The 20808-nt window shown below is 41.1% G+C and overlaps 1 protein-coding gene across 1 annotated transcript in view; it reads right to left on the bottom strand.

Annotated features, from left to right (window-relative positions):
* Positions 1-307: 307 nt before the first annotated feature.
* Positions 308-20808, bottom strand: part of GGA2 (golgi associated, gamma adaptin ear containing, ARF binding protein 2) — a 35207-nt gene continuing 14706 nt past the window's right edge. Inside the window, exons 5-17 of the mRNA XM_027839263.1 lie at positions 20198-20321; positions 19577-19680; positions 18321-18401; positions 17578-17715; positions 14948-15029; positions 13804-13944; positions 13042-13179; positions 12712-12767; positions 11965-12146; positions 7270-7433; positions 5771-5940; positions 2150-2260; positions 308-1315 (exon numbers count right to left, since the gene is read on the bottom strand). Coding sequence (XP_027695064.1) covers positions 1205-1315; positions 2150-2260; positions 5771-5940; positions 7270-7433; positions 11965-12146; positions 12712-12767; positions 13042-13179; positions 13804-13944; positions 14948-15029; positions 17578-17715; positions 18321-18401; positions 19577-19680; positions 20198-20321 — 1602 coding nt within the window. The 3' untranslated portion in view covers positions 308-1204. The remainder of the gene's footprint in view (positions 1316-2149; positions 2261-5770; positions 5941-7269; positions 7434-11964; positions 12147-12711; positions 12768-13041; positions 13180-13803; positions 13945-14947; positions 15030-17577; positions 17716-18320; positions 18402-19576; positions 19681-20197; positions 20322-20808) is intronic.

Below are 20808 nucleotides of genomic sequence, written 5' to 3'. Positions count from 1 at the left end.
GATGAAACTGAGGTTCAAGTGTAGCCTATTCCCCACCCCCTCCTTGCTGCAGACTTCTACTTGTGCATCCCAATTACTCAGTCTGTTGCATTTTCTAAATCTCTGTGGAGGGACTACATTGGGAGAGCTAAGCTATACTTCTTCATACTATTCTCTTGACTGCCTCCCTCTCATCTACCCAGTTGACCAAACCCTCTTCCTTCATTCAAAGAATTATTAAAATCCTTTCTCCATGATGGCTTCTTGTTTCTCTAGGAGACATAACAATCTCCAAAAATGCATTTCCACCATATCACCACTACAGAAATACACTTGTTCCTGTTTTATTCATTCAATGTAAATGTTTTACATATTCAGTCAAAACTTTTTGTTATGTACTTTTTATGTCTTTCTGCATCAATAAACCACCTAAAAACCAAGAACCAAGTCTATCTCAATTGTGTTGTACAATGCCTAGAATGGTATACTCAAATAAGGAAGTAGAAAAAAGCTTTCAATGAGGATGAAAAGGGAAGTGGAGGTTCTAGGCAAAAGCTCTGAAGACCTAAATGAGACATGGGACTATTTTCTTCTCCTTTACCTGAAGACTGTCCATCTAGGGCAAGTATAAGGCATAATGGTGGAAGTATGGGTAGGAGCTAGCTACTATATGTCCCTCTAATCTAGAGGCATGTGCAATGAGCATTCCATCTGGAACATTTCTTCAATCAATTATAAGCAGTCTGTATAAAAATGAAGACAAGGATCCTCTAAACATGTCAGTCAGGCAGAGGGTCTCCTAAGCAAAGAGGTACTCAAGACAAACCAAATGTCTCCAAGGCTTCTGAGAATGGTGCAGCCTGGGAGCCCCAACACATTTGAGGGATGACAAGGCACAAAAGTGAGAACAATGAGGCAACATTCATAAAAGATCATTCCACTTTGGAATGATTCCCTGAAACATGGGCCTCTGCTGTAAGCTTTGGCTTATAAAATCCCAGTGACTCCAGGAAGTCCCATCAGCATACAAGCATCTGGGATGATGGCAGACTAGGTAATGTCAAAGACTGGTGTCAGATGCATTTCACACATGGATCATATGCCATCCAAACAGCAGTACCCACCCATACACTTCATAGCAAAACCCTAGCCAGTCCTGGGCAAAAATGAGCAACAGAGATGGGCTAAGGCTTGATGGCAAGGTCCAGGAGAGTTCATCTTCAGGTTAGACTGTACTCCAGAGAGCTGGGTCTGGAAAATCACTCACTTCTCCTACTTCACTGAAGGGCTTCCCACCTTGAGTGAACGTCAACTTGTACCTTAGCCGGACCGGCTCCTGGGAAAAGAAAGAAAATCAAAAATGTGAAGTTTTCCAAAGAATGTAGAGTACTGAGTGGGGCCTGAAACCTCACAAGGAGTCTGAAAGGGAAAAATCAGCCCCTTTAAAAGGGAGATTTGACCCATAAGAAAGCAAAGAAAAAGGCTTCCACAATCAATCCAAAGTACAGGAAATGTTCTCTGCAGTCCGAAAAACAAGGAACACTCAATCTAGACATCTGTCCCATAGCACCCATTCCTTGATGAAAAAAGCAATTGGGGACCAAAAGATGTAACATTTTGGGCCTTGGTAACATAGAACTCACAATCAAAGCAAGTGTTTGAATAGCAACAGGGTAAACAATGGAAGCTGCAGCAACAGGGTAAAAGTGGCCCCAAGCTATTCTATACTTAGGTGGCAAAATAGAGAGAAAACTCTGTGCCTGGAGTCAGGAAGACCTGGATTCAGATCCTGCCTCACACATGTAATAGCTCCATGACCCTGAGCAGGTCACTTAAACCCCATCTCCATTTCCTCAACTGTAAAATAAGAACCACAATAGCACCTACATCACAGGATGTTTTGAGGATCAACTGAGATAATATCTGTAGAGCACAGTGCCTGGCACATAGCAGGTGCTTATAATTTATTTCTTTCCCTTCCTCCACTTCTCATGTCCCAAGTATACAAACTGTAACAAGGAATGGAGATATGAAGAAAGCTAACTTTATCTAGGATATTCAACAGGTAAAAAAACAAACAGGGCCTTCACACCCAGAGAAGGTAACACACCACTCTTCTCCAGCCTGAAGATACAGCCAAATGGCACCCTCATTAAGCACCAGTACTTACTTTGTGTGGATTTGCAAGCAGCAGAACCTGAGAGATCACAGCCGGTGGCAGCAGTGGACTAAATGCAGGGAGTTTAGAACTGGAGGCTGGTTGCAACTTCACTCTCATTGCCTGCCAGGTTAAAAAAAAAAAAAGTAACAATGACACCCCAACTTAGATAAAGATCCAGTCTCCCAGGTCTGTATTAAAGAGCATTAGTACCAACAAGGCATTAGTGTGCCCATCCTTCCACAGTAACTCCAAATTTGACTCTTACCTTCTTTGTTTTTGCAATGCTACTCTCTCCTGGCTTTCCTCCTGCCTATCTCATTGCTCAAGTCTTTATTATTGTTATTATTATTTTTTTTTTGCTAAATCTTTATCCAGGCCATGCCTGCTAACTATTGGTATCTCTTCTCATCTCCCTCTTTACTGTATTTCTTTGTGATCTCACTGGCTCCCATAGATTTAATTACAATCTCTATGCTGATGATTCTCAAATCTACTTATCTAGTCCTAACCTCTTGGACTGACACCCAGTCTCAATTCTCCAACTGCCTATTGGACAGCTCAAACTGGATGTCCTGTAGGCATTTTTAAACTCAACATATTCAAAACTGAACTTATTAGCTTTCCCTACAGTCCTCCCTCTCTTTCTAATTTTCCTTTTACTGTTAAGGATACCACCAATCTCCCAGTCACAACCAGGGAGCTGACTGGTTTTCAGCAAATGCTATTAAATCAACAACTGATTTATTATTTTGTTGATTGTCTACTCTAGGCCTAAGAAAATGGAGAAAATGTTAATAACAAAGATTAAACCACCATTTACACTGTGTGTCATCCTCAACTTCTTTCTCTCTCATCCCCCGTACCCAATTTGTTACCAAAACCTAACAATTCTACCTTTGTAATATGTCTTCTGTATGCCCCCTTCTCTCCTCTAACGCTGTCACCACCATGGTGCAGGCCCTAATCACCTCACACCTGGGTTATTACAGTGGTCTGCTGATTGGTCTCTCAACCCAAGTCTCTCCCTACTACAATCCATCTGCCAAAGAGATCTTACTAAAGCACAGATCTCACCATGTCACCCCACTCCATTCAGTCAATTCCAGTGGTATCCTATCAACTATAGGTAGAATCCTCTGGCATTCAAAGTCCTTTATAACCTGACCTCTCCTACATTTCCAATCTTCTTACATCTTATCCCTGGCCCCCAACATACTCTGTGATCTAGTACCACTGGTCTCCTTGCCGCTCCTCCCACAAGACAGTCCATCTCCCAAATTCAGGTATTTTCACTGACTCTCCCTCATGCATGGAATGCTCTGCCTCCTCATCTCTGTCTCCTGGCTTTCTTCAAGTCCCTACTAAAATCCTACCTTCTTTAGGAAGCTTTTAACAGTCTCCTGAAGACTTACACGAACTGATGCTGAGTCAAGTGAGTAGAATCAGGAGAACACTATACAGTGATCAACTATAATGGCCTTAGCTCTTCTCAGCCATACAATAATCCAAGACAATTCCAAAAGACTCATGATGGAAAATGCTATGCACATCCAAAAGAATGGAGAAAGAACTATGGAGTCTGAATGCATAATATTGAAGCATAATATTTTCACTTTTTTTTTTCTTGTGGTTTTTACTTTTTATTCTGATCCTTCTTTCACAACATGACTAATTAATGTAGATATGTTTAACATGACTGTACACATAAAAAAAAAGTTTCCTGAATTTATGTCTGGTTTGTACACAATTGTTTGTATATGGAGAATACGGACTGTCTTGCTTTTCTTTGAATCTCTAGCACTTACCACAGTGGCTGGCACACTGTACACATTTAATAAATGTTCAATGGATAAAACCTAGAAGATCTATTCCTCCCCTTCACTCCTTTTTTCATGATTTTCGTTGACCTTTTGTTCTATTATTTTGCCTAATTTTTTTAAAGTACCACTTTGGGAGATAGATTGGTTTATTATTAAATCTGTAAGTTAAATTCTGTAGAATTATTTTTATTCTGTAAGCACAGCCCAGTCACCAGCATGGGAGGTAGATTTAAGTTTTTCTGAGAATAGCTAAGTCATTCACAGTTTTTGGTTTTAAATTAATTATCATTTTAAGGTAAGCTCCATGTATTCCTATGCTCTCTGGGGTTTTTAATAGGAATGGGTACTGTATTTTGTCAAATACATCTATTGATACTCACATTTTGGTTTTTAAAAATATGATTGTCTCCCTAATGCTGAATCATCCTTGTCTTCCTGCAATAAATCCAATTAAATCATTTTGAATGATAGTTTTGATAAACTGCTGTAATCTTTCTGTCAGAATTTTAAATTGTCGAAACTATATTCACTCCAAAGTTAGTCTATTTCTCTCTTGCTTTTTCATTTCCCAGTTCAGGCATTAGGACTCTATTTGTTTCATAATGGGGCTTTGATAGTGTGCTGTTAATTTAAGAGTAATTTGTGAAGTACAGATATTGTTATTTGAAAGCTTGATACAATTTGTAAATTCATCTGGACCAAAGTCCAGACCAAAGTTCCACCTTTGGGAGTTCCTTTACTGCTAGATCCATTTCATTTTCTGAGACTAGATTATTTAAGATCCCATCTATTCTGGACAGAAATTTAGAAATGTGCAAAAATAGTGACTAAAATGTCCATACACTTGAACTCAGAGAGTTCACTGCCAGCTACATCAAGGAGACAAAAGACAAAGGGAAAGGCTCCATATATACCAAAATATTCATAGCAGCACTTTAGAACAACCCATTGGAAACAAGGTAGATATCCACAGATTAGGGAATGACTAAACAAACTGCCACACATAAATGGAATGGACTATTACTGTGGCATAAGAAATGATGAATACAGAAAAGCATAAAGACTATATGAACTTATACAAAGAAGTAAAAACGCAGAACCAAGAAAACAATATATACAGTGACAAAATGATAAAAGAATAACAAACCAATCAAAAGTAAACACTACAGGAACAGCTAGGTGACGCAGTGGACAGAGCACCGGCCCTGGAGTCAGGAGGACCTGAGTTCAAATCGGCTCAGACCAAACACTTGACACTTACTAGCTGTGTGACCCTGAGCAAGTCACTTAACCTTAACCCCATTGCCTAGCTAAAAAAAAAAAAAGCAAACACTACAAAATGATAATGAACAAGCTTGACCCCAAAGAGAGATAAGATAACTCCTTTCAATTTTTTGCAGGGATAGAGGTTCACAAGTAGGTAAATAAAGTCATATTTATTAGAATGGTTAGTTTTACTGAACTTTTTATTACTTTCTCTTTTTTATTTTTTGTTACAAGGGATGGCTCTCTAGAAAGGGTTTGGGAAAGGATGCAGGATAATGTAGTTGATGAAAAAATATCCAAATACCAATAAAAATGTATTTAAAATTTTTTTCAAATAAAGAGCTCATCTAGCTGACAACATGAGATGTATCCCTTGGAGAAGCAGCCCTCAGAGAAACAAATATACAGTCTTTTCACTGGGTCTCTTGTTCCAAACAGATTCCTTTCTGGCTTAAGCCTACCAAATGTCAGTTACTGGTTCAGAAAAAGGATTCAGGAGTTGAAATACCCCTCTAAGAAAAAACAGTTTCTACCAACTACTCACCTTTGGCACAGCCACCTGAAACACAATGTCCCAGACAGGTTGTGGCGCTGTGCTCAGCATGGACAGCAACAGTACCTGCACCTCTGGGAAACCTGGGGGCCCAGCCTGGGAAAAATGGAGCAAGACTTTGAAACCATTTCGATCATACACGGTGATGGGAGGCAGGTCACCTAGTGGAGAGGGACCCAGTTAGGAAGATTAACAACTACAAATTCCTCTAATACCTGAATACTCAAAGGGAAGTGATTAATTCATTGTAAGAGGTTCTGGCCTAAGGAACTGCTTCCTACACTGGAGGATAAAAGGTTCTACATCTCCATCATTTCCACCTTCACTCCTCAACCACTTCCTATGCTATCGACTTTACAGAATAGGAAAAATTTACTCCTTCCCTGAAAGGACTTGATCTTAGAAAGGAAAAGGTTAGACAGGGAAGAAGAGGTCTATTTTTGTGTCATTTCCCATCCTAGCTGTGAGCATCCTACCTCATTATCATATTTAATCTTTATATCTACCCGAGCTTTAGATCTCATCTACTCTCATGGCTTCAGTTTTCAGAACTACGAATGACTTGCAAATATGTATTTATAGCCGTAGTATTTCACCAGTGCCGCAATTATGCATCTGCAAAAGCCTATAGAATATCTCCAAATAGATGTCCTATTGGTACTTCATAGTGTCTAAGACTAACCTTTTCTTCGCCTCCAAACCAGATCCTTTCCAACTTGCCTATCAGTCTGGTACATAATACCCTTATCCCAATTCTGCCCCCCGCAATACTATAAATTTTGCAGTCACTTTTTACTCTTTTTCCTTTGCTCCACATATCCAAGCTGTCACCAAATCCTACAAATTCTACCTCTTAAAATATTTCCCAGATCCTGCCCTTCCTTTCTACTCCCACTGCCATCACCTTATGATCGACTATTGCAAGTCTTCTAACTGGTCTCCTTATCTCTAGTTTTTCCCAAACTATTCTTCCTATAATAACTTTTATTATATGTCATGACCCTATTTAGGAATCTAGAACGGCTCCCCACCTCATCTTGATTCAAATCCATTAATCCTTCCTCTGCACCTGTCATTCATCTCCATGAACTCTCATCTCTTACATCAATCTCCCCATAGCCCACTCCTCCTCCATACTCCCTCCTGTCTCTCTGCCCTTTACTTATGCTGTGTTCCTGCTTTGAAATTTCTTTCTCCCTTCCCTCAACCTATTATGAACTTTATCATTCTTCAAGATGCTGCTTAACACTCCTTCCTTCATGAAATCCTCCCAACCACTCTGGGCAACAAACACTGTCTTCTTTCGTTGAACTTTCTCATATTACCTAGCACAGGCTCAGCACATAGTAGGCACTCAATTGAGCTGCTGGCTCTACAGCTACTTTTCTTCTCCACCCCTGCCTCAACATTTTTTGGTCCATATTCCTAATCAAAACTAAGCTGTCTCATTGTCTATTTACAGGATTGGAAAGGAAATAAACTGTACTTACTGGGCTTAATTGATTCTAGTGGAACAAAAACTTGAGCTAGAGATTTATTCAGGGCTGTTGATGGGGAAGGAGTGTCTCCTGGTCTTGTCTCCCAAGATTGTTCTGGGAAGGAATTGGTACCCACTGGTGAATCTTTGGGGAGTGTTTTCTGATGAAGGAAATTCCTGGAGGAAAATAATTTAAAAGTAAGAGGTTAGAAAGAAAAGGTTCTCTTCTATGGGACTCTCTCTAGAGAAGACACACACACACACACACACACACACAAATCTATTTTCATGCTCTCAGATGTTCGTGAGGGGGCTGAAGAACAGGAAAGCCAACAGAGAAGAGTAGGAGCTCCCTAGGTTTCACTACATTGTAACTACATAGGACTACTGTGAAGATTAAACCATTCCTTCCATAGATAATCTATACAAAGTGCTTTATACACCTTGAAATGCTTAAAAAATGCAAGTTATCAACATTACCAATCAACAAGAATTTATTAAGCACCTACTATCTGCCAGCTGAAGAAAGAAATGGCAAATCACTTCAGCATCTTTGCCAAGAAAACCCCAAATGGGATGACAGAGTCAAACACGACTGAAATGACAACATGTGCTAAGGATTGTAGTGAGCATAGGAAGGGAGGACAAAGACAACAGTGAAACAGTTCCTATCCTCAAAGTCCCTACATTCTAATAGCGGAGACAACACACACACATAAATACATACAGAATATATACAAAGTGATTAGAGGTTCATTTGGGGAGAAAGGGAAGGAATAGCAAGCAGAAATTAGGAAAGGTTTCATGTAGAAGGAGGCACTTCAGCTTACTTCTGAAGGCATCCAGGGATCCTAGGAGGCGTAGGTGAGGAGGGAGAGCATTCCAGTCAGTACAAAAGTATGGACAGGAGATAGACTGTAGTGTGTCAAGAAAACAGGCTGGTATGGCTGGACTGCTGAAATAGTGGAAGGGAATAATATGTGAAAAGAATAGAAAAGTAGGTAAGGTGCAGGCCACAAAGAACTTAAATGCCAGATAATACTGGGAAGTGGAGTGATAGAGTCAGACCCATGTTTAAGGAAGATCATGTTGGTGGCATTATGGAGGATGGATTGGGGAAGGGAGAGATTTTCAGCAGGAAGACCAACCAGGAGGCTATTCAAATAGTCCAAGGGAGAAGTAAAGAGGACCTGAGTTAGAAGAGTGGCTGAGTGTTCGGAAGGAGCCATATCTGAGAGATGTAGTATAGAAATGATTGTTTTGCCAAAGGGGAGCTGAGGATGCTACCTCCTTCAATGAGGCATCCTCCTAGTCAACCAAGCTCAAAAAGGAATAAGTTCTGTTTTGAATGTTAAGTTTCAGCTGCCTACAGGACATCCAGGTGGAAATATCCAAGAGACACTTATTACAGTAGGACTGCAGCTCAGGAGAGAGTTGGGCTGGATATCACGTGCCTCCTAAAAAGACTCTAATAATGCTCTGATAGTGCAGATGTGTCCAATCAAGCAGATGTTCAATAAAAAATAGTTATAAAGCTCATAAGATTCACTACAACCAACAGAAAGAATCACAAAATTGGAAGAGAGTGGATTCTTTCTACAACATCCACTAAACGGTCATCTACTTTCTCCTGATTTTTCCCATCAGTGCTGGATACTTATATGAGAAGTCATAAACAACAGAAAACAATTTCAAGTTGGGGGTTGTCACCAGTGTTAAACCCTACAGAAAGTCATAAAAGGATGAGGACTGTGAAAAGACCACTGGATTTCACTAGAAGGTAGTCATTGTATCCAATGCCAAGGTTATTTTATCTCATAAGACAATCCATTATATTTTTGGACCATTGTAATTGTTTAAAAGTTCTTTAATATTAAATTAACTGTGTAAAATAATGCTCCAAATTGCTAATAGAAGAAATGCAAATCAAAACAACTCTGAGGTTTTACCTCATACCCAGAAAAATTGGCAGTAACAAAAGCCAGAAATTGTTAATGTTGGAGTTCTTTCTAAAGAAAACGGCACACCAATCCATTGTGGTGGAACTGTGAATATGTACAAGCATTCTGGAAAGCAATTTGGATTTATGCAAATAAATTGCTAAGTATCCATAAACTTTACGCCTGAGACTCTACTGGTTGGCAAATAACCCCAAGGAAGTCTTTGACCAAAAAAAGGGCTCCATATACACTAGTATAGTTTGGCTGCACTTTTTGTGGTAGCAAGAATCAATCAATAAGCATTTATTAAATGCTTACTATGTGCCAGCCTAAGCACTGTGCTAAGCACTACTGATACAAAAAAATGAAAAAGTCCTCCAGAAGCTTACAATCTGTAGGAGAACTGGAAGCAAAATATCCAATTTGGGAGAACAATTAAATAAATTATGGTAGAAACCATAAGCATGATGAATACAGAGAATACAATTCAACATGAATTGATGCAAAATGATGTAAGGATTTTTTTATATGGGAAAAAGGGATGAGAGATAGTGTGCTAACAATAGGGTTATTCCCCTAAAAAGAAAAAAGGGTCATTGAAATATTTTTTTAAATGCTCAGAAGAGAACAGAAGGAATCACGGATAAGCAAGAGAACTTTGAAAGTTATATGGTAAACTTACTTAGCATATTTAATAAAAGGCAGGTAGGTGGTACAGGAAGGCTTACCTTCCTGAGTTCAAATCTGGTCTCAGACACTTACTGTGTGACCCTGGGCAAATCACTTAACCCTGTTTGCCTCAGTTTCCTCATCTGTAAAATGAGCTAGAAAAGGAAATGGCAAACCACTGTTATATCTGCCAAGAAAAACCCCAAATGGGTTCACGAAGAGTCAGACACAACTGAAAAACCACTGAACAACAAAAAAGGTGGTGCAGTAGATAGAACACAGTGGTCAGAAAGACTTGAGTTCAAATTCAGTCTCAGACCCTCACTAGCTGTGTGAGCTTGGACAAGTCACTTCACCCATTTGCCTCAGTTTTGTCATTTGTAAAATGGGGATAACAACAGCACCTACCTCCCAAGGTTGTTATGAGGTTCAAAAGAGATAATCATTGTAAAGAGCTTAGCAATTACAGTGCCTGAAACACAGCAAGTGCTGTATAAATGTTAGCTATTGTGCATTATTATTATACACGTAAAAACATGCTTTACACAGTAAGATTTAGTTTCACGTACTACTCTTTTTCTGTTCTATGTAAAACATTGGTGTTCATTTTAGTTGGTGCTTGTTACAGTTAGAATCAAAAATAAATAAATAGGGAGGCAGGCGGAGGCAGGATTGGAGGGAATCAAAATAAGCAGGGCCAAGAAAACATACATACTAAGACTACAAAAATGTAAATGGAAAGAATAACCACAAAACAATCAAAATGATGCTGCAAACTTGGCTCCAAAGGAGAGATCAATGAGATATCAATGATAGCTCAGTCTGCTCCTTTTACAAGAGGCTGAGGCCCACAGGATGGAACATTACATGTAATCTCAGATTTTTTTCAATGAGTTAATCAGTTTCACTTTTTCCTCTTCCTCTTTTTCTTTCTTTAGGGGAAATTTAGGCAATGTGAAGATAAAAGGTGTCAACAAAAATGTATCTGAAAAATATGAAACCAAAATCTACCTTATTATAACTTGTACCAGTCATCCTAATCCTCTTTTTCAAAAGGCAGCCAAATATTTCACATTCCTTCCCCTTCCCAATTCTCTTCTTGAGGTCAGTTCTTTCAACCATTCCTCTTATGTCATGATTTTGAGTTCCTTCATCATACTGGCTGCTTCTATCAACTTGTCACTGTCACTCTTTAAACATTTAACACAACATTCCAAATATAGTCCCGCAAGAAAAGGGAAGAATGGGATAGTTACCTCCCCGAATCTAGACATGAGACTTCAATTAATGCATTCTAAGATCAAATGAACTTTTTTCCCAGCCATGTTAAACTGTTGACTCATAATGAACTTGGCAGTGAACTAAATTACCTCAGCATTTTCCAAAATGCTATTAAATTATGCCTCTTACATCTTTTCTGCAGTTGATTTTAACCTGAATGATGAACTTGATATTTATTTATTATTTGATATTTATTCTTATTAAATGTCATTTTGTTTAGTTGAGTCCTGGCTCCATGGATTTATTATTTACCACTTACTGAATCACAAAGAGTACTAATGATTGTGGACTCCATTCTTTGAAATATAGAAATTGACAAATCTGGAAGCAGAAAATGGCATGAGAAAACACCCAAGAAGACAGCTTTAGGAATCCTAGGCGCATTGAACACAAAAATGTTTCATAATAAGACATCTTTATTTCTACCACAAGACTCACCCATTGAAAACCATTTTCCCTCCTCCTCTTTCTCACACAATCTGAAGTTTGAGTCTGCCTTCTTTCAGTAGGTCCCAGAAAGACTCATAAAAACACATTTTTGTAGGGGGACTTTAGGGTAAGAGACAGGAAGTGGAGGGTGACAGCATCAAAGCAGCGTAAGTGAGATGACAGAAGAGGCTCAGGTTAAACTGTCAATGAAAATATTTTTCCAGAACGACGGGTCTTAATTTTGCTCTTGGAGATCTGTTCTCTGGGTTTTGTTTTTGTTTGTTTGTTGTTTGTTTTCCCAGCCCATGCAACTACTAGAATGGGCTACAAGAAACAACTTCAGACTCTATTTCAAGATTTCATTACCACCCACTCTCTAGTATACTCACAATGTACTTGATAGGTCAGGGATTAGAGAAATCTGGGGAGCAGACAAGTCCAATAACAGTTTCTTCTCTTGACAGCTTCCTTGGGAGCCATTTGTCTGGTCAGCCCTGCCAGGTAAGGGCTTCTTGGCCAGTGTACTGGAGGAGACATTCCCTTCCTCCAAGCAACCATTCTCTGGAGCAATCTGTCAGAGGAGAACCACCTGGAGTAAGAAAATAAGCATTTCCCCAAAACCAAGGCCAAGAGTATGCAGGTCAAAGAACAGAGGGAGGCGTGTCTGAGGACAGACTGGCCATTAGCCCCAAACAGACAATAGGGAAATGTCCTCTTATCTCAGCCAAAGCAACTACAGCTCTGAGTTCACTAAATCTGTTTCCTAGGGAGACCGACAGACACGGATACAGACACAGACACAGACACACAGACACACACACACTCGAAGAGATACAACAATCATCAGAAAGTGGGGTCCATGCCTCCTGATCATTACCTGAAGTAGGCAGGAATGGTGGGGTACAGTAATTCTTACAGGTGTAAACCAGAGAAAGTTAGGATTAAGATCCATCTTATGGGACCAGTCCCCCAGAATTTTAGCTGAGCAACAAAGTCTGAAAAGATTTAGGCCTCCATCTAAAATTGTCAGGTCATTTCCATATCACATCTCTCTACCACTAGAGGTGATTGCTCCCATGAAGGTGAGTTTTAGAATACCCATCTTCCCTTCATGGTCCTGGGACAGGCTTCCTCACCTGAAGTACATCAAAGTCTGAAGATGTCTTGTGTGTGGCTGGGACATCGCTGAGACCTGCCGATAACATGCAGAGTATGATACAAAGCAATTATTAAATCAAAAAATACTCCTATCCTCATCATCCCTGGTAGTGGTCAGGAATCCAATATCCTCACCCTCTTTCCCCTTCTACAAATGGCAAAGTATAGTTCTTTCAAATAGCTGATTTCTAAACTCCAAGAAAAAGCCCCCATCCTCATGTCTCCACCAAAAGCATAGACACTCTACCAAAGGGAAACCCATACAACACTCCCTAAGTTAGGTGGGCTTCCGTAGGGCACTCACCCACCTAAAGTAGCCAGCTCTTTCTCTAGAAGACAAGATGACATGAGCTCACACTGCTGGGAAGGGACCCCAGATTCAGAGTCCAGTTCAGAAAAGTCAATCAGGGCATAGCTTTTGATGCTGCTTTCCTTATTCTGCAAGGCTAGAGAAGGGGACAGTTAGCTTCTGAGAGTACGGAATCGCCATCTAAATACAGCCAAATCTGGACATCACCTCATAAGGGATATCAGTTTTCTCCCCCAACCCATGTGGGTGCTAGAAAAAAACCTAGCTGCCTAAGACTGCCCTTCCATCATCACCTCCATCTTATTTTAGCCTAGGGTGGAAGGTGGTTTTTGTATGGTGTTACTCTTGTTATTGTTATGGGAAGGGGGAGGGGTGTTTGGAGGGGTTGGTGGCAAGTCTTAGCACTTACAAGTAAAATATCACATGGAGAGAGACCCAAGAGCTGCAATCCCTCATCATATATTGGAGTGGTCTATCTTCCCACTCACCAAAAACCCAGTAATTAGCCCCAAGAAAAATTGTACTCTCACAGAAGGAAGTCAGCAGACTAGGATTTCTGTCTCCAGTTCACACAAAAGTCTGAGCTGTTCGAAAGAAATGAGTGACAGAGAGGGAACTCTCTTTTAGGCCAAAGTTAGAAACACCGCCTCAGACTTCCAAGAGAACACAGCACCTAGTTCTTGATGACTCATGAGTGTTTTTCATAAAAAACTAACTTAGGAAATTCTACAAAATGGAAAGCATATGAGAGGTGAAATACCTTGGGAAGCAGGCAGCTCTCCCTGGGTGCTGCTGGTGACTGTGCTGGGCACCATGTTCCCAGCATTGACTTGGCCCTCCACCACCTGCTTATACAGGAGAACACCCTGAGTGAGTATGTCATTGGCCTGGAGAATCTCTGCTGCAAAAACAAGAGGAAAAACAAGTCACTTGGGCTAGTCCACCAACAGTCCCCAATCCTAGGCTTACTTTAGCTCATCCTTATACAAGTTTCACTGACCACCAGAACCACTGCCCAACAGAACCTGTCCTTCCACTCTCTCCCTCAACCAGAAGGGTAGCACTTTTTACCTTCACTTATAGGATCCCAGCTGAATCATGAGCCCTCCTGCCACAGGATATATGGCCAACTGTACCTACTATGAAGTTATTCTCACCACTGAGATACAAACCTTTTAGCCTCCCAAAAACAGTAGGAAGCTGCAGACAACACTAACCTTTTAAATTTTGCCTCATGCATATTGAGGCTCAGACTACAGAATGACCAATAGGACTTTATCAATAAGTATCTGCCCTTTGGTTTATAGCTGATCAAAAGTCAGCCAGAATGGCAGGCCAAGCAGCACAAAACAAGCTAGAAACATTGGCAGGGAGGGACCAGCACCACATTGTCATTGAGAATTGAATATATCTCAAGTAAAATAGATACCTTCTGCGTCACCAAGCTCCTTGTGGATGGAGCCTGAATGCCAACCTCAGAGCCACAGCTTCATTCAGAGAGTAAAAAGAGGTTTTTTTCCCATTAAAATATCCCTTGCCTATCTTTGCCCAGCTGGTGCCTTCAGTCTTTCTTCAGATCTTCTGTCCCCCTCTCCAATCTCTAGCTTTTTCTGCTTCTCTTCCAAAAACTACTACACCATGTGCTAACCTTCACTGAAATATACCTTAAAGCTTCACTTTTTTTTTTAAAGTCAGTCTTTGGGCAATTTAAGTCAGATACTCAAACCCCAGTCACCACTATCTCTTATGCTATAGGACCAGAACTCATGTTTGTCTCACCCCCCTAGCATGGGACCATATCTGTGGTCATCTTCCTAACCTTCCAGGGCACTGCTTCAATTAAAAAGAAAACAAAACAACAACAACAACAACAACCCTCAAACAACGACAAAAAACACTGTTACCTAGGGCCTCATCATCATCCACAGTGTCACTGGCAAGCCGGAACAGAGTGGGCCTCAGCTTTTCACACTTCTCATAGAGGCCCTGAGATGACAAAAAGACCAAATACATTACAGAGCTCTCTGCTGATGGCTATCAGAGCAGCAGACAGCATCACAGCTCCGAGCATGAGCCTCTTCCCATGACCAGGGACAGCCTGGAGTTTGGAGCTGACAATTCAAGCAACAGAGATGGAAAAGGTTCTCTTGCCTGTAACCATTACCCAGCACCAACCCACCCAAGCTCTCATCCCTTAGGCTCAATTAACTGTATATTTCAAAACCAAAACCAGTTATTAGAATCAGAGGAAATAACATCTCAACTCTTGAGAAACCGAAGTCCCAAACAGGAACCACCTTGCCCCTTGTAACCTACATAGCACGCTGTTTTCCAACTCTCTAATGCACTTATCATATAATACTGTACATGGAGTTATCTGTGTTTATGACCTATCGCTTACTAGACTGTAAGCAGGGACTGATTCTCATCTAAACTTTGCATATTTTCCCCACAAACCATAAAACAATCGAAACTAAAATGCTGTGAAATTATCATAAAGAGCAAACTTGGCCCCAAAGAGATAAGAGAAGGCATCTCCTTCAACTACACTACAGAGGTTGGGGTCCATCAATGCCAAACACTACATGTAACAGTGGTGTCAAATTCAAATAGAAATGGATTCCTTGTGAGCTGTATAATATTTCATTATCTATGTTGTATTTTTATTTATTTTGTCAAACATTTCCTAATTACATTTTAATCTAGTTCAAGACCACACTAGAGAGTGGACCTCATGTTTTGACACCTGTGGCAAAAATCAACAGATGTTTCTGATATCCTGATTGGTTTGGCTGATTTTTTTTTCTCTTCCTTTTTCTTTGAAAAAAAAAAAAAGTTTCATTATATAGGAAAGTGAACTAGGAATTTTAAGAAGAGGAAGTACATTCCAGGTTAGGGATGCAACCTTGTTCAAAGGCATGGAGATTGGAGATAGAATGTTGTTTGTGGGAAATAGTAAGAAGGTTAGTTCGGCTGAACCAAAGAGTTTATAAAGGGAAGTAAAGTAAAAGCAGACTGGAGTTATGATGGGCTTTAAATGTTAAATATTTGTTTAAATTTTAAACAAATGAGCCTGCATTTAATCCTAGAGGTAATAAATGCACTTTTACAGGTAAGTGGAGGATGGACTGAAGAGAGGAAACACCTGAGGCAGGGAAGCCAATTAGGAATCTATCACAGTATTCTAGGACAAACCTCAAAAAACCAGGAGACACTAATGAGGGACCTTATTGCAGTGGTAAGAGCACTGGACTGAAACTCAGGAAACTTGGGCTCCATGCTCTGACACTCTCTTGCTATGTGAAATTATAAGGTGCCAGTCTTTCTAGACTTCAGTTTTCTCAGCTGTAAAATGAGGATTTGGGACTAAATGATCTCTAAAGACCTTCCCAATTCTAACATTCTGTGAATCTAATAGAATCTCCTGGGACTACTCTGCTCCCTGCACAAAAGAAGTATGTCCCTAAGGAAAGTCAAATTAGTCCTTAGCTGCCTTCTCCAAATTTTTGACAACTGATAATATAGGAGTGGCTTTTAAGAAAGTGGTATCCCACCGAAAGAACCTTTTGGGAACTTAGTAGACATCATAGCCACATCTCCTAAAGCCAAGCCTGAGAAACAAGTGCCCCACTCTTCCCAAAGGCCATGACATGGCAATGAGAATATTGGGTTGCAATGGTTCCCAACCTACAGAGATGAACCCTAGCCTTTTAGCTGCGTCAGTCCATGACATTTATTGTGTAGCTCTGGCCCCAAAGCGGGGAGAACAGGCAATAACTTAATGCTGGATCTACTTTTGGAATGATTGCTTTATGTGATACTGAAAAGGGCAAAGGCAAATACATATCAAAACACTTTCTCCCTTACACACACACACACACACACACACACACACACACACACACACACACCCCTTTAATGAGAGGAAAGGGAGTAGGAAAAAACCACCAAATTGTCTTCCTTGGAACACAAGCTGAGGGTTTCCCTGTACAAATGCTGAAAACATTCCTAGTAATCCTGAAACTAGGGAGCCACATTAAAAGGCAAGGAAAGCAAGGTTAGCTGTGTGAATTTTGTGATTGCAAGTCATCCTAGACAAGAGATTCTTAACTCTGTGTGTCTGGGGTGGGGGTGGGGGGAGTGTCATTTGTCCATCTGGTGAAACCTATGAGCCTCTTCTCAGAGTAATGTTTTTAAACGCATAAAATAAAATAGATAGGGTTCCAAGGGAAACCAAATATAAATCCAGTTATCAAAAAAACTTTTTAACTTTTTAAATTTTTTCAAGTTCACAGACCCCAGAGTAAAAACTCCTGCTCTAAACAGAACGATTTCTCTAAAAAGTTACCCCAACCTCCCTCACTCCCGACTTGTTTGGCTCTAATCTAGTACCTGGAGGGCCAATCGCCTCCTCCTAGAAACAAGTCACACAAATTTCTTTGACCCTAACCAAGGCCCTCATTTTGGGTCTGTAACAAATCCAAGTGCTCTATCTACAGCCCCAGTTTCTGGGGATGCCCAGACCTAGGATTACCTGTAGGCTCTTCAGGTCCAGCTGCTCCAGCTTTGGCCCCTGACAGTTACTCAGCATCTCCTTCATCAGTTTTACGTTGCTGTGGACTTCTTGGACGGTGCTGATCCTCTTGGATACCTTCTCAGATTTCTCTTGTTCCTTCCAAGAATTAAAGAAGAAAGGAAGTGAGTGAACAGAACATTCTTAGCACGCTCTACATTAGAGGTATCAGCCCTTGTTATTTCTTTTCCTGGGCACTGATCGTTCTGTTGGTACTTTAGGGAGATGGAGAGGATGTGTTAAGTGTTACCCACTTGACAGGTTTCCCCCTCCCTTTCCCAAGCCAATCTTCCTACTTCTTCTAAAGAAAGGTTACACAAATTACAAAAATTTTCAAACTGCATCTGTAGCAAATGCATACTGGTCTAGAATACCAAGGTGAACCTGTAAGAAGCCACCTAGGATAAGATGGGGCTGGGAATTAGTGTAAGGAAAAGGGTCCGTGCCTATTCTTCCTAGTAATCTGTCCATCCACATCCCTATACACAGAGCCATCATACCTGCACTCTCCATCACTTTCTACCCAAGGATCAAACATTGGCCCAGTCAGTAAGAGAACCCAGTCTGCTTAACACACCAAGGATGTCTCAAATTCAAAGGAACCAAAACACTACTAAAAACTCCAAGTTCTGGACTCCAGAAACTGGTTCCCATTCCCAGCCCCTATTTCCCCCCAAAGAAGTGAGAAACCTGCTGCTGCCCACCTCCTTGATGAGGGTCTTGATCAGTCTGTTGGCTGCCTGTAAATCTTCAGGGTGGTTACTTTTCAGAAGCCTGGTCAGAAGCTGGGGAAGAGATTCCATGAGAAGGTGACATGAGACCATAATTGTCCTCCTCTCCCATCTCTTTCTTCCTACTGAACCCCAGTATTCCCTCAATGGTTATCCTCTGGGACACCAGACAAAACCAGGGCCTGGATGACAAGTAGCTCATGGCACAGTGGGATTCGGAGCCTGCTGTGGCCTACTATCATTCAAGGCTGGGGGAAGGGTGACTGCCAGAAAAGTGAAAAAAGGAAGACAACACCTGGCTACATAATTCTGCACACCCGATGGGGGTTGCCCTGAAGACTGACAGACCTGGCACTGACATTGCTTGAAAGTCAGGCTCCTGGGGAAGTCCAAGAAACAAGCCACAGTATCATTTCCCCTTGTTTTTCCCCTATGGGAGCTGTAAGAGTAAGGGGCTGTGCATCCCACAGGGTGAGGTCAGCCAGCCAAGGATGATGAAGGGCAGAGATATCCCTATGCTTCAGTGAAATAGGGCCCTAGGTCTGACCTTTGAGAGCCCTTAAGTTTGGTTATCCCCACCCACAACAAATGCTGACTGAGAAGAGGGTAACTTTGGGAGGCTTTGGGTGAGGTAGGAGTTGATCCAGTCTAGTTGGCCCATCCCTCAAGCTGGATGAACCATTTACACACACACACACATACACACACACACACACACACACACACACACACCACCCCCTCAGGCTATCCTTCTTTTCTCCCCTCCATCAAGAATGTCCTGGTATGTTCACTTTAATCTGAATAAAAATACTGGAGTTAAGTACACAATACTATTTACCTTAATAATTCTTGAACTACCTATCTAGGGTTAGGCTCCTTGCACAGCATTATCCCTTCTGCTCCTAGAGGTGACTCATCAGCTAGAGAGGTTTCCTAGGAGCCCCAGTATGTGCTAGCTGATAACACATACACACAGAGCTCTTTCAAAATCACTCCTCTGTCTCCAGAAGCCAGTCCCCTTCCTATCTCTTGCATGAGTTCACAGGGACTTAATGATCATTGAGTTGTATGCTTGAGGATCTTCAAGAAGGACACAGGGGACCTTTAGCCATAGCCCACAGACAATCTATTAAAAAAACCTCCATGTGTATTGCTTGTCAGTCAGTCCATGGACAGGAAAGGTTAACCCTCCAGGGCAAGGATAGGTAGAGGAAAATCGTGTTAATTACCTTTGATTTTTCTTCATCAGCATCAAAGATGGAGCTCTTGGGCCTGGGAGAAGGTGGGGGTAAGATTTTGTCCACTGGTAATTTGGGGTCTTGTTTAATGATTCCTGAAACATGCAACACCTAGATTTCAAATGCTGCCTCTGCCCAGCCCTCATGGGGATCTTGGAGACCTCAGATTGAATCCAAGAATTTTATAGTGAAAGAGGCCTCTCTTGGCGAAGAATCTGAAAATACCTAGTCCCCTTGTGTCGTGTAAGGGACAGACAGGTGCACTTGCTAGGTAGGACACACCCAGGCTTGGGAGAGGCATGAAGTTCTACCACAATATTTGAGGGAAATCCTATGGATCAGCATGCAGGCAGGGGCCTGGGTGCTTCAGGACTGTCAGTGACTCTTTAGAAATACAAGGTGACTGTTAAACAATAGTCACACACCCAAAGCCACATTGGTCATCTTAGGCAAATGTCACATGGTACAAACAAACACCCACAAGTCCAACAATCACTGAATGGTTCCTGACTAACCTCCCAAAATCTGTGTCAGGAGGGAGATAGAGAGGGAAAAGCCAAGTTCTTAACTTGAACTCAATCAAAACAAATGGGGATGTAACATAAGCTAGACCTTGTTTCTTCAGCATATGATAAGCATCTCGTATTTTGATATCCTCAGGAAACCAAACTGTCCAACTGAACATTATTTCAATAATTCTCGATTTGACTTTGTCTGTGGTCCAGGATCCAAGATACTGAAAGCAAAAAGTAAAAAGATGGAATTTTAGACCATTAAGAGATCCAAAAAACAGTCCAAAACTTTTAGGAAAATAAAAAGAACAGAATTTAAGTAATAGTCAATGTCAGATCCCTGGGAGCCCCAGAACTCTTCTCCCCCTGCCCTCCAAAGTCTCCTGGCTCTCAAGTCCAGTGCTCGTTTTACTACACAATACTACTGACTAAATGCTAAGCAGCAGAAGGTAGGTTTCATGTATAAGCCCGAAGTCAACCTACATTTACTGACTACTTACTACACAGACAGGACTTTGGACTTAGAGGCTTCATGGCTGCCTCAGGACTGAAGGATTCATTCTCTAAACCCAACCTCACTTAATCAGTTATATATTCCATTGACAGAGAAGGATGCCCATTGAGATACTAGGGGTATTAAAGCAGAAGCCAAAAGGGAGGAAGATGAAAAGAGTCAAAATACCGGAAAAAGACTAGGCGGGAAGACATTGA

The sequence above is a fragment of the Vombatus ursinus genome, unplaced genomic scaffold (genome assembly GCF_900497805.2).
Source record: "Vombatus ursinus unplaced genomic scaffold, bare-nosed wombat genome assembly UNPS02014832.1, whole genome shotgun sequence".
Taxonomy (NCBI): domain Eukaryota; kingdom Metazoa; phylum Chordata; class Mammalia; order Diprotodontia; family Vombatidae; genus Vombatus; species Vombatus ursinus.
The sequence above is the reverse complement of the archived record's forward strand: the minus strand, read 5'-3'. Positions and strand labels throughout refer to the sequence as shown.